We start from the raw sequence: 12,027 nt of genomic DNA, 5'->3' as shown, positions 1-12,027 counted from the left end.
GCAAATATGGGGCATAACAACTGGCCTCATCAGATGAATGTCCCTCGAGTGTTATTGTAGAAAAACTATATTGTTCACAAGTTCATTGTCAAATGTTTGTTTGCTGGCTTTAACAGAGTGAATTCGATCTAAAGCTCTACAGAAGCACTGGATTGTTTGGATTCCTCATAATCAATACAGGTACTGCTTTTGTCTAATTCAGGACCAGTTTCCAAGTCTTTTGAAACAGGAATTGGCTTAGATATTATAATGCTCTTTTGTGGAACAACAACATCTGGTTTATGAGTAAACACAGTTGGTTTCTTTTACTTGCTGACATGTCTTTTATTGAGGTTTCCCTCACTGTTGCATAGATAAACAGTCTCACTTGGATTAAAATCTCCAATTTTTGCCCCACTGTTGCATAGATAAACAGTCTCACTTGGATTAAAATCTCCAATTTTTGCCTCAATGTTGCATAGATAAACAGTCTTACTTGGATTAAAATCTCCAATTTTTAGAGGATGTCACTTAGTTATTATTTGGTCATTTAAACTACCCTGACTGATTTTTAGCTCACCAGGTGAGCTATAAGTGTCAAAGGGGGATGCTCCTGCGTCCGCCGTCATGCGTCAACAATCGTCTTCTTCTTTGAAACTACTTAGCAGATTTACTTCAAATTTGGTCTGTAGCATCCTTGTGACAGTCACACTTGAATTTGCTCATGTCATTCCAATTTGCCCCTTTTAGGGGTCAGCAGAGCTAAAAATAGAAAAACCTGTAAACATCTTCTTCTACAGAACTAATGGATTGATGATCACCAAACTTTGTCTGTAGCATTCTTGGGTAGTTTTTTATCAAGTTTGCTCATATGAATTTGATTGGCCCCTTTTAGGGGCCGCTAAAGCTAAAAATAGAAAAACCTTTAAACTTCTATTTCTACAGAACTAATGGATGGCTGATTACCAAACTTTGTCTGTAGCACTCTTAGGTAGTCTTATATCAAGTTGACTAATATTATTTTGATTGGCCTCTTTTAGGGGTCTCTAGGGCTAAAAATAGAAAAACCTTTAAACATCTTCTCCTACAGAACTAATTGATGGATCATCACCAAACTTTGTAGCATTCTTGGGTAGTGTTTTATCAAGTTTGCTCATATTATTTTGATTTGCCCCTTTTAGGGGCCGCTATAGCTAAAAATAGAAATACCGTTAAATGTCTATTTCTAGAGAACTTATGATGGATGATCACCAAACTTTGTCTGTAGCATTATTGGGTAGTCTTTGATCAAGTTTGCTAATATTATTTTGATTGGCCCCTTTTAGGGGTCTCTAGGGCTAAAAATAGAAAAACCTTTAAACATCTTCTCCCACAGAACTTATTGATGGATGATCACCAAACTTTGTCTGTCGCATTCTTGTGTAGTGTTTTATCAAGTTTGCTCATTTGAATTTGATTGGCCCATTTTAGGGGCTGCAAAAGCTAAGAATAGAAATACCTTTAAATGTCTTTTTCTAGAGAACTAATTGATGGATGATCACCAAACTTTGTCTGTAGCATTCTTTGGTAGTCTTTTATCAAGTTTGCTCATATTAATTTGATTGGCCCCTTTTAGGGGCCACTAAAACCAAAAATTGAAAAACCTTTGAACATCATTTCCTACTAAGATAATTGATAGATGATTTGGTACCAAACTTTGTAGCATTTTTAGATAGTCTTTTATCAAGTTTGGTCATATATATTTTTCGCTCACCTGTGACACAAAGTGACAGGGTGAGCTTTTGTGATCGCTTTTCGTCCGGCGTCCGTCCGTCCGTCGTCTGTCCGTCTGTAAACTTTTACTTTAAATGACATCTCCTCATAAACCACTAAGCCAATTTCATCAAAACTTCACAGGAATGTTCCTTTGGTGGTCACCTTTAAAAATTGTTTAAAGAATTTAATTCCATGCAGAACTCTGGTTGCCATGGCAACCGAAAGAAAAAACTTTAAATATCTTCTTTTAAAAAACCATAAGAGCTAGAGCTTAGATATTTGGCATGAAACATCTTCTAATGAGTGTCTACCAAGTTTGTTCAAATGAAAGCCCTTGGGTCAAAATTGGCCCCGCCTCAGGGGGTCATTGATTTTCCCTATATGCATATAGAAAAAACTTGAAAAATCTTCTGTTAAAGAACCCAAAGAGCTAGAGCTAAGATATTTAGCATGAAACATGTTCTAATGGGTGTCTACCAAGTTTGTTCAAATAAAAGCCCTGGGTCAAAATTGGCCCCGCCCCGGGAGGTCATTGATTTTCCCTATATGCATATAGTAAAAACTTAAAAAATCTTCTTTTAAAGAACTCAAAGAGCTATGGCTAAGATATTGAGCATCAAACATGCTCTAATAGGTGTCTACCAAGTTTGTTCAAATAAAAGCCCTGGGTTCAAAATTGGCCCCGCCCCAGGGGGTCATTGATTTTCCCTATATGCATAATTATAGTAAAAACTTAAAAATCTTCTTTTAAAGAACCAAAAGAGTTAGAGCTAAGATATTTAGCATGAAACATGTTCTAATAAGTGTCTACCAAGTTTGTTCAAATAAAAGTCCTGGGGTCAAAATTGGCCCCGCCCTGGGGGGTCATTGATTTTCCCTATATGCATATAGTAAAAACTTAAAAAATCTTCTTTTAAAGAACCAAAAGAGTAAGAGCTAAGATATTTAGTATAAAACATGTTCTAATAAGTGTCTACCAAGTTTGTTCAAATAAAAGCCCTGGGGTCAAAATTGGCCCCGCCCCGGGGGGTCATTGATTTTCCCTATATGCATATAGTAAAAACTTAAAAAATCTTCTTTTAAAGCACTCAAAGAGCTATGGATAAGATATTGAGCATCAAACATGTTCTAATAGGTGTGTACCAAGTTTGTTCAAATAAAAGCCCTGGGGTCAAAATTGGCCCCGCCCCAGGGGGTCATTGATTTTCCCTATATGCATATAGTAAAAACTTAAAAAATTCTCTTTTAAAGAACCAAAAGAGTAAGAGCTAAGATATTTAGTATAAAACATGTTCTAATAAGTGTCTACCAAGTTTGTTCAAATAAAAGCCCTGGGGTCAAAATTGGCCCCGCCCCGGGGGGTCATTGATTTTCCCTATATGCATATTGTAAGAACTTAAAAAATCTTCTTTAAAAGAACTCAAAGAGCTATGGCTAAGATATTTAGCATGAAACATGTTCTAATAGGTGTCTACCAAGTTTGTTCAAATAAAAGCCCTGGGGTCAAAATTGGCACCGCCCCGGGGGGTCATTGATTTTCCTTATATGTCTATAGCAAAAACTTAAAAAATCTTCTTTGAAAAAACTCAAATAGCTAGAGTTAAGATATTAAGCATGAAACATCTTTTAGTGAGTGTCTACCAAGTTTGTTCAAATAAAAGACCTGGGGTCAAAATTGGCCCCGCCCCGGGGGTCATTGATTGTCTTTATATGTGTATAGCAAAAACTTAAAATCTTCTTTGAAAAAAACCAAATAGCTAGAGTTTAGATATTAAGCAAGAAACATCTTCTAGTAAGTGTCTACAAAGTTTGTTCAAATAAAAGCCCTGGGGTCAAAACTGGCCCGGCCCCAGGGGTGTCATTGTTTTTAACTATATGTGTATAGTAAAAACTTAAAAAAAATCTTCTTTTAAAAAGCCCAATGAGCTTGAGCTTAGATGTTTAGCATGAAACATCTTCTTATGGGTGTCTACCAAGTTTGTGCAAATAAAAGCCCTTGGGTTAAATTGGCCCTGCAACGTTTGGGGGGGGGGTTGGGGGGGCCTATATACAGGTGAGCAACTTCAGGGCCATCATGGCCCTCTTGTTTATGTTGTTTCTGGTGAGCGACTGAGGGCCATCATGGCCCTCTTGCATATATTTGCTTTTATCCGTGTAACAGCTAATTAAATAATATTATGACATAATGACAAGAACAATATTAAGCAATTAGTTACTTTCATTCTGTTTTCTTTTCATCATTTCTCACCATAACTCTATTAATTGCTGGTGAATTTAAAATAACCTGGCTCATGTGTTAAATATCATGAGATTGTGTGTTGGGCTCAAGAACTTTGTAGATAGGTCAAAGGTCAAGGTCTTACTTTAAGGTCAAATGCAAAAAAATGGTTTCAAACAAGTTTTCCCACCATAACATTATCACCAGCAGCTTAAACTTCAAATTACCTGGCACAAATGTTCAACATCATAAGACGGCGTGTCTCGCACAAGAACCTATTGACTAGATCAAGGTCATATCTTACAGCGGGCTTGACATGTTGCCCTTGGGCATCTAGTTTGTAGCAATGGTTAAATTAAAAAAAAATGAACTTTTGACATTAACCATTTAAAAAAGGAGGCATTTTATCCTGGTATTTACATACTTTTAATTTTGTTTTACAGTTGGTCCTGATTCTATAAGTGTAACAAATGGGAAATTGGTATATACAGTTGATGAGGAAACAAAATTACACAATATAAAGTGTGAGGCTGACTGTTTTCCAGCATGTACATATAAATGGACAAAAGATAATCGGATTATTGACAATACAGATACTCTGTCTTTGAGACAAATACAAAAATCATCAGCTGGAAATTATACATGCAGGGCTACTAATGGTGACATGCAGTCTAGATGGAGGGAAAAGAGGGTTACTATTTACGTTAGATGTAAGTATATAAATCAGGAATTTGTATTATTAAAAAGATATTTGTATTTTGATATTTATCTTCTTACAAATTGAATCAATTTATGTTCATAATAATATTGTATCTAGTAATTTCATTTTTAGCTCAACTTTTTTTGAAAAAAAAAGTAGAGGTATTGTTATAGTCGCAGCAGCCTTGCCATCTGCAAACTTGTACCTGGATCATAACTTTTTTAGTTCTCGGTGTATTGTCTATATACTTGGCCACAACTATCCTTGGGACAAGACCTTTCAGTATACCACACTAACTGTGAACTTCATCCATAAATGACCTTGACCTTCAAGGTTAAAAGTCAAATTTTTGCTTGTTTTTGCTATTATTGGCTGTAACTTTGTTATTTTTGAATGGATTGTCTTCAAACTTGAACATAATAATCTTCAAGGATAACCCTCAAAAATAAGCAGACATACCTTGACCTTCACTCATTTATGACCTTGACTTTGAAGGTCAAATTATTGAAATTTTCATTGTTTTGGCTGTAACTGGCTGTAACTTTGCTATAATGGAAAGGATCAACTTCATATTATAACAGAACATTCTTAAGGACAAGATCTTGTTATTTATCAAACCCAAATTGACTTGGGCCTTTTAATGACCTTGACCTTGAAGGTTAAATATCTGAATTTTCTCAGATTTGTGCATTATATAACCATATATATTTCAGGGCTGGCAAAATCTCAGAAAATTGTACTTGTCCACGGACAAGTAACCTAAGAAATTTACTTGTCCGTACTCAATGTTCACTTGTCCGTATTTATATATAATATTTACTGCAAATGTCAATAAAGAAGAGCAATATGATTATGAACTTTCTTTCAATTTTATTAAACATTCTGTGCCATATGTTTAATAATATAATATATTATGATTATAATATAATATATTTATAAAATGTTAACGGCAGTAGATTAAAGTAGAACAACAGTGATCGACAAATTGTGTATATTTTACTGGAAGGAGCATTGGTCTTTGACTTTTGCCAGCATTTTTTTAGTTTTCCTTGCACCCAAATTGCTCTAAAATATTGTCTTCATTTTTTTGCACTCTGGTACCATTTCTTATTTATTCACTCCTTATTCTATTCATCTATATAATAATTCATTTGAATCCTGTTAAAAAATCATATGTACTCTTGAGTTAGATTTGTCAAATTGATGACATCTGGCTTTTTTAACGATATAATTATGATTGCCACAGAATGTAATATCATATACGTATATACGCTTGGTTGCAGCAGATGAATTGTGAAAATTTTGACATCATTATCATCGACGACGAAGAAACTGACATGTATAAATTAACACCAGTATTAGACATTCAAAAACAAAGGCATTTTCACAAGAAATCTTTACATAAAATAAATTATAAAATGACTTTGTCCACATAAATTCAAGCAGTCAAATTGCCGATGTGAGCGTAAATATTCCCGAATGACCTGGAAAAGCTATACAATGTATTAAATGTTCATACGACACAGCGGTATTTCAAAGACAATTGTTGCGAGATTGATGCTGTGTCTGCTATCTAAACAATAAATGCGCTTGAAAAGACCACAGCTTCCAAGTCAATTTTATGGCAGAATCCCCTTTGCTACCGAAAATATTTTATTGCAGAGGCTAAGTCGGCGGTCATAAACCAAAACAAACATGTACCCACATAGTGACCTTGATACAGTTAATTGCCGCGCGCATGCAGTAACTGCATGACATAAGGAAAACCCCAAGCCTGGTTGGTCGCTATTTATGTAAACACTTAAAATAGTTACACCCTAATATGCACGGAATGCCCTCAGGAATGACACCACACTTCACACGCTAGTTTTCGTATTAAAAGTGCGATTTTTCTTCTGATTTAGATCTATTAGAAAAGACCTAGATTTTTTTCTTCAGAATTCCTCTTTTAGCCACCGAAATTTACTTGTCCACGGACAAGTAAACTGCAGAATTTTACTTGCCCAGACCTACAATTTTACGACTCGGGCAACTCGGACAATTGATTTTGCCGGCCCTGTATTTATTGGTCTTTGCCTGTATCTATTAATATACTACAAGTAACAACAACAACAACAACAAGAACTTTGTCTCTGTAGTATTCTTGCGTAGTCTTTTATCAAGATTAATCATAATAATTTGATTGGCCCCTGTTCCTAGAGCTAAAAAATAGAAAAACTTTTAAACATCTTCTTCTATAGAACTAATTGATGAATGATCACCAAATTTTGTCTGTAGCATTCTTGGGTAGTCTTTTATCAATTTTGATCATATTAATTTGATTGGCCCTTTTAGGGGCAGCTAAAGCTAAAAACAGAAATACCTTTAAACGTCTATTTCTACAGAACTAATTGATGGATGATCACCAAACTTTGTCTGTAGCATTCTTAGGTACGCTTGCTCATATTAATTTGATTGGCCCCTTTTAGGGGCCACTAAAGCTAAAAATATAAAAAAACTTTTGAACATTTCCTACTGAAATAATTGATAGATGATCAACAAACTTTGTAGCATTCTTAGGTAGTCTTTTATCAAGTTTGCTCATATTAATTTGATTGGCGGTGTTTAAGCTGAAGCTTAAATGCCCCAGGTCATGGCATTTCTTCAAATTATTGTTTAAACATATTCTATGCTCAAATTAGATATCAGAAAATATTGACAATGGATAATTTCCAACTCTGAAAAGCAGTTGTTTCTGATGGCCCTCTTGTTAAATTCTGTGTTTCATTTTATTTCTTTGATAAATTTATTGTTGAATTTGAACATCTAGCATTGATCATAATTTTGGACTGAAAGTCCTGAGACCCAAACCCCAATCTTTTAAAATAGCCCCAAATTAAAATTTTTCATAAAAAAACCCCCGAGGGGGGGGATTTGGGAAATCTTTTAAATTCTGTTCTATAAAAGTTATAAAAGACCTCATTGGGGAAGCTTTTGGGCCCATGACAAGGTAACTTTACTAAAATAAAAATAAATTTATTAGTTTTAATTGCTCTTTAAATAATTTTAAGGTTTTTTGCCGAGTTTTGGATCTTTGAATCCCCGGGGCCGCCCAAATTTTTTGGTAACAATTAGGGGTCATTTTTTGCCTAAACACATGGAGCGTAAAGGGATCCCTTTTTAAAGGAAATTTTAGTTTGGGTTTTATTCAAACAGGGGTTCCAGATAAAAACTGGGGTACGGGACTAAAAAAAAACCTTTTGTAAACTTAGGGTAATTTTTCCCCTCAATCAATCAATTTGGTCAGTTTTTTTAAATAGCTCGGATAGTTTAACCCTGGATTTGGGGTGGATAAAAACAAAGGTTTAAAGGGATTTAAAATAAAAGAATCTTTTTATCACTCATGGTCTTTTTTGGATTAAAATACCCGGAATTTGGCTGAATTTTTGGGGGGTTCTGGTAAATTTAAATTTGGGGTCAAAAACACCCTCAAAAAACCCAAATGGGGAAAACTTTTTTAAACACTTTTGGGAAGTGGTAAGTTTTTAGGATTTTTCAGGGGCCTTTTTGGGGCACCCTTCCAAAATTTTTACTTTAAATGACACCCCCTATTAACCACTAACCCAAATTTTCACCCAAACCACGGGAATTTTTCCTTGGTTTTTAAAATTTAAAATTGGTTAAAAAATTTTAAATTTCCCATGCAGAACCCCCTTGGGAAAAGCAATGAAAAAAAAAGCTTAAAATTTTTTTAAAAAACCTAAGAGTAACAAAATTTTTGGCATAAAAATTTTTCTAAGATGTCATAAATTTTTCAAAAAAACCCCTGGATAAAAATTGGGCCCCCCCCGGTTTTTGGTTTTTGCCTTAAAATATAGAAAAAAAATAAAAATCTTTTTTAAAAGAACTAAAAGAGTAGACTTAGTTTTTTAGCATGATGGGAAAAATTTTTAAAAACCCTTTTTAAAAAAAACCAAAGAGCTAGAGCTAAGATTTTAAACAGAAAATTTTTAATGGGTTCTCCCAAATTTTTGTTAAAATAAAACCCCCTGGGTAAAAATTTGGCCCCCCCCCGGGTTTTTTTTTGTTTTGCCCTTAATATATAAAAAAACCCTTAAAAAATCTTTTTTAAAAAAACTAAAAGGGCTAGAGTTTAGATTTTTTACCATAAAATTTTCCAAGGGGTTCCCCAAGTTTTTTAAAAAAAACCCCCGGGAAAAATTGGCCCCCCCCCCGGGGTTCTTTGTTTTTTTTAAAATGTTTTTTAGAAAAAATTAAAAAAAATCTTTTTTAAAAAACCCCAAATAGCTAATTTAGATTTTTAGCATAAATTCTTCTGGAGTGTCAAACAAGTTTTCAAAAAAAAGCCCGGGGTTTAAAATTTGGCCCCCCGGGGGTTATTGTTTTTCCTTAAAAATTTTGTAAGAAAAAAATTAAAAATCTTTTTAAAAAACCCAAAACCCAGTTTTAAAATTTTAAACAAAAAACATTTCTAGTGAGTGTCCCCTTTTTTAAATAAAAAACAGGGTTAAACTGGCCGGGGGTGTCATTCTTTTTTTAACATAGTTATGAAAAACTTAAAAAATTTCTTTAAAAAAAACCCGGGATTTAGAGCTTGATTTTGCATGAAATCTTTTTGGGTTGTCAAAATTTTGTTTTCCCACCCCGAGGAACGGGGGGGAAATATATTTTGGCGTTTTTCCGGGCCCGGCCTTTGCGTCCCCCCCACCCCCAAAACAGAAATTTATTGGTAAAGGGAAAAAGGTAACGCTTTTCTTTTGATGTTTTCACCCTAATGCTTTTTTTTGGGCTATTTTCTTTTGTGTGGAAAAAAAAAATAGAAGAAAAATTAGAGTCCACATTTTTACTTTCCCTTGAGTCCTCCGGTCCCCCCCTTTCCCCGTCCTTCCGAATTTCTTTTCCGGGAGTAGTTTTTAACTACTGGCGGTTTAAGAAAACTTTTTTTGAATAAACAATTTCAAAAAATTCCGCTTTCGCGGCTTTTTCCCGGAAAAAATTGGGGGGGGGGTTTGGGGGGGGAAAGGCCTCTTAACCCAGGTGGCCCTCGGGGCTAATCCCTCCTTTTTGACTAATTGCTAAATTTTGGTAGGAGGTTTGTCAAAGAAATTGTCCCCTTAACTTTAACATAAGTCTTTCCGGGGGATAAAAACTAGGTAAACAGGACAAAAAATAGAAAATCTTTTTTTAACACAAAGGGGCTACTTTTTTGATCAAATACCGGAAAATTGGGTCAAAAGTTTTTTTTTATGATTTTTTGATCAGTTTAATAGGTCCCCGGTTTTCCGAAAAATTTAAACCAAAGCTAAAATAGGGAAATTAAAACCCCTTTTAAAACCTTAGGGGGGCGTGGGGGCCGGATTTTTAAAGGGTAGTTGCTCAAAAATTTCCCTTCACAGCGGGGGGTTTCGAACCCCGCGGGGCCTTTGGATTTTAACATTGGGGAAGCATCCAGCTATTTTAGGGAACGTGGGTTCAAACTCAGGTCCTGTTCATGTGAAAAAAATGCAGGAAGGGGCCCCTGAGCTTCCTCCCCCCCGAAAGCGGGAATCGGATATCCCAAAACCCTGTGTCGATTTTTCCCGAAAAACCCAATCAAACAAAAAAAAAACCCTCTAGTTAAATTTTTTGTCTCAAGTGTCGTAAATTTGGAATTTTTTTCAAAAATTGCATGATTTGATGGGGGTGGGGTCTACGGCCATCTGGACCTTTTAAGCTACCCGGGGCAAAGTTCCGGGTGGAGTATTGGGTTAAAAGGGGGAGGGTTGGCGCCACCCGTCCTTTTTCATGATAAATTTGGTTTTTCCTTCTCAAACTCAAAACGGGTTTTATTTTAAAATTTGGTCTGTAGATCCTTGTGCCCAAGGGGACAGGGTTATTTTGCTCATGTTTTCCGTTTCCCCCTTTTAGTGACCCAGAGCAAATATAGAAAAAACCTTTAAAATCTTTTTTCACAGAAAAAATTGAGGGGGGTTAACACCAAACCCTTTTTTGTGCTTTTTTGAAGTCTTTTATAAGTTTCTTCATATTTTTTTGGGGGGCCCCTTTTTGGGGTCCCCGGAAAAAATTTGGAAAACCTTTTAAAACTGTTCTTCAAAAGAACAATGGATGAGGATCAAAATTTGCCCTGGAGTTTCTTGGGATTTTTTTAAATTTTGGCTTATAGAATTTTGATTCCCCCTTTTTTAAAGGTCCTTACCTAAAAATAGAAAAAACTTAATTTCTTTTTTAACAGAAAACGAGGATGTCACCAAACTTTATTTTTAGCATTTTGGCTATTTTTTTTACATGTTTCCTCATATAAATTTTATTGGGCCTTTTTTAGCGCAGTTTAAATTTAAAAAAAAAATATTTTTAAAATTCTACAAGAAAAAAGGGATGGAGTCAAGTTTTTGTCTGTTTTTGGGGTATTATTGGGGTTGCTTTTATCAATTTGCTATAAATTTTAACCCCTTTTAGGGGCGTTTAAGAAAATTTAAAGAAACTAAAAATTTTCTCTTTCAAACCCAATTGTTTGGATGTAACCAAACCTTTTGCCCCTTTAGCATTTGGTGGGGCCTTTTTTAAAATTTGCCTAAATTAAATTTTCCAAAAATTTTTTTTAGGGCCCCCGGGCCCTTTAAGCTAAAAAAGAAAACGGTTAAATTCCCCTTAAAACTTCAAAAACCCCAATTTTTGGGATGCCCCATAAACCCAGGTTTTCTTAAGCATTTTTTTGGGATTCCTTTAGAAAATTTGCTATATTAAATTGATTGGGCCCCTTTTGGGTTGGCCATAAAGTAAAATGGGAAAAAATTTCGAACATCATTTCCCTACGAAAAATTTGATAGTTGATCACCAAATTTGTAGCTTTCTTAGTGGGTCTTTTATCAATTTTTTTTAAATTAACTTTGTTTAGCCCTTTTAAAGCAAAACCCTTAAATCCCCGGGAGGTTTTCCAAAAATTTAAAATTTTTTAAAATTTATTCTATGCCCCAAATTTTAAAATATTAAAAAACTTAAATTTCCCCAACACGGGAAAAGAGGTTTTTGGGGGCGAGCGACCTCGGGCCCATCTTGGCCCTCTGTTTTTAATTTTCCGGGACAAAATCATCTAGGGAAAAGTCCAATAAACCCCTTTATTTCGAGACTTTCCCGGATGCCCGTAAAGGTTTTTTGGCATGTTGTAATATGGGTAAGAGTCAGCAAGTTTAAAAGGCTTTTTTAGTTTCCCTTAAAATTTTTTCCTGATTGTTTAAAAAAGGGAATTTTATTTTCAGTTTTGAGTTTTTCAAATAAATTTTTTTTCAAAATTTTGGGGTTTAAATTTAAAAAGGGTATAAAAAATTTTAAAAACAACACCAAAAAAGTTATGAAATTTGTTTCCCCCTTAAATGTG

The 12,027-nt window shown here is 34.7% G+C and overlaps 1 protein-coding gene across 1 annotated transcript in view; it reads left to right on the top strand.

Moving 5' to 3' along the window:
- LOC132730558 (hemicentin-1-like) overlaps positions 1–12,027 on the top strand; it is a 55,617-nt gene that overhangs the window by 15,073 nt on the left and 28,517 nt on the right. The window contains exon 4 of the mRNA XM_060716516.1: positions 4,396–4,662. Within this exon, the coding sequence (XP_060572499.1) occupies positions 4,396–4,662 (267 nt within the window). The remainder of the gene's footprint in view (positions 1–4,395; positions 4,663–12,027) is intronic.

Source organism: Ruditapes philippinarum, unplaced genomic scaffold (assembly GCF_026571515.1).
Source record: "Ruditapes philippinarum isolate M1 unplaced genomic scaffold, ASM2657151v2 ctg5521_1_1_1_1, whole genome shotgun sequence".
In the NCBI taxonomy this organism is placed as follows: Eukaryota; Metazoa; Mollusca; class Bivalvia; order Venerida; family Veneridae; genus Ruditapes; species Ruditapes philippinarum.
Note: the sequence above shows the minus strand (reverse complement) of the source record. Positions and strands in the feature narration are given on the sequence as shown.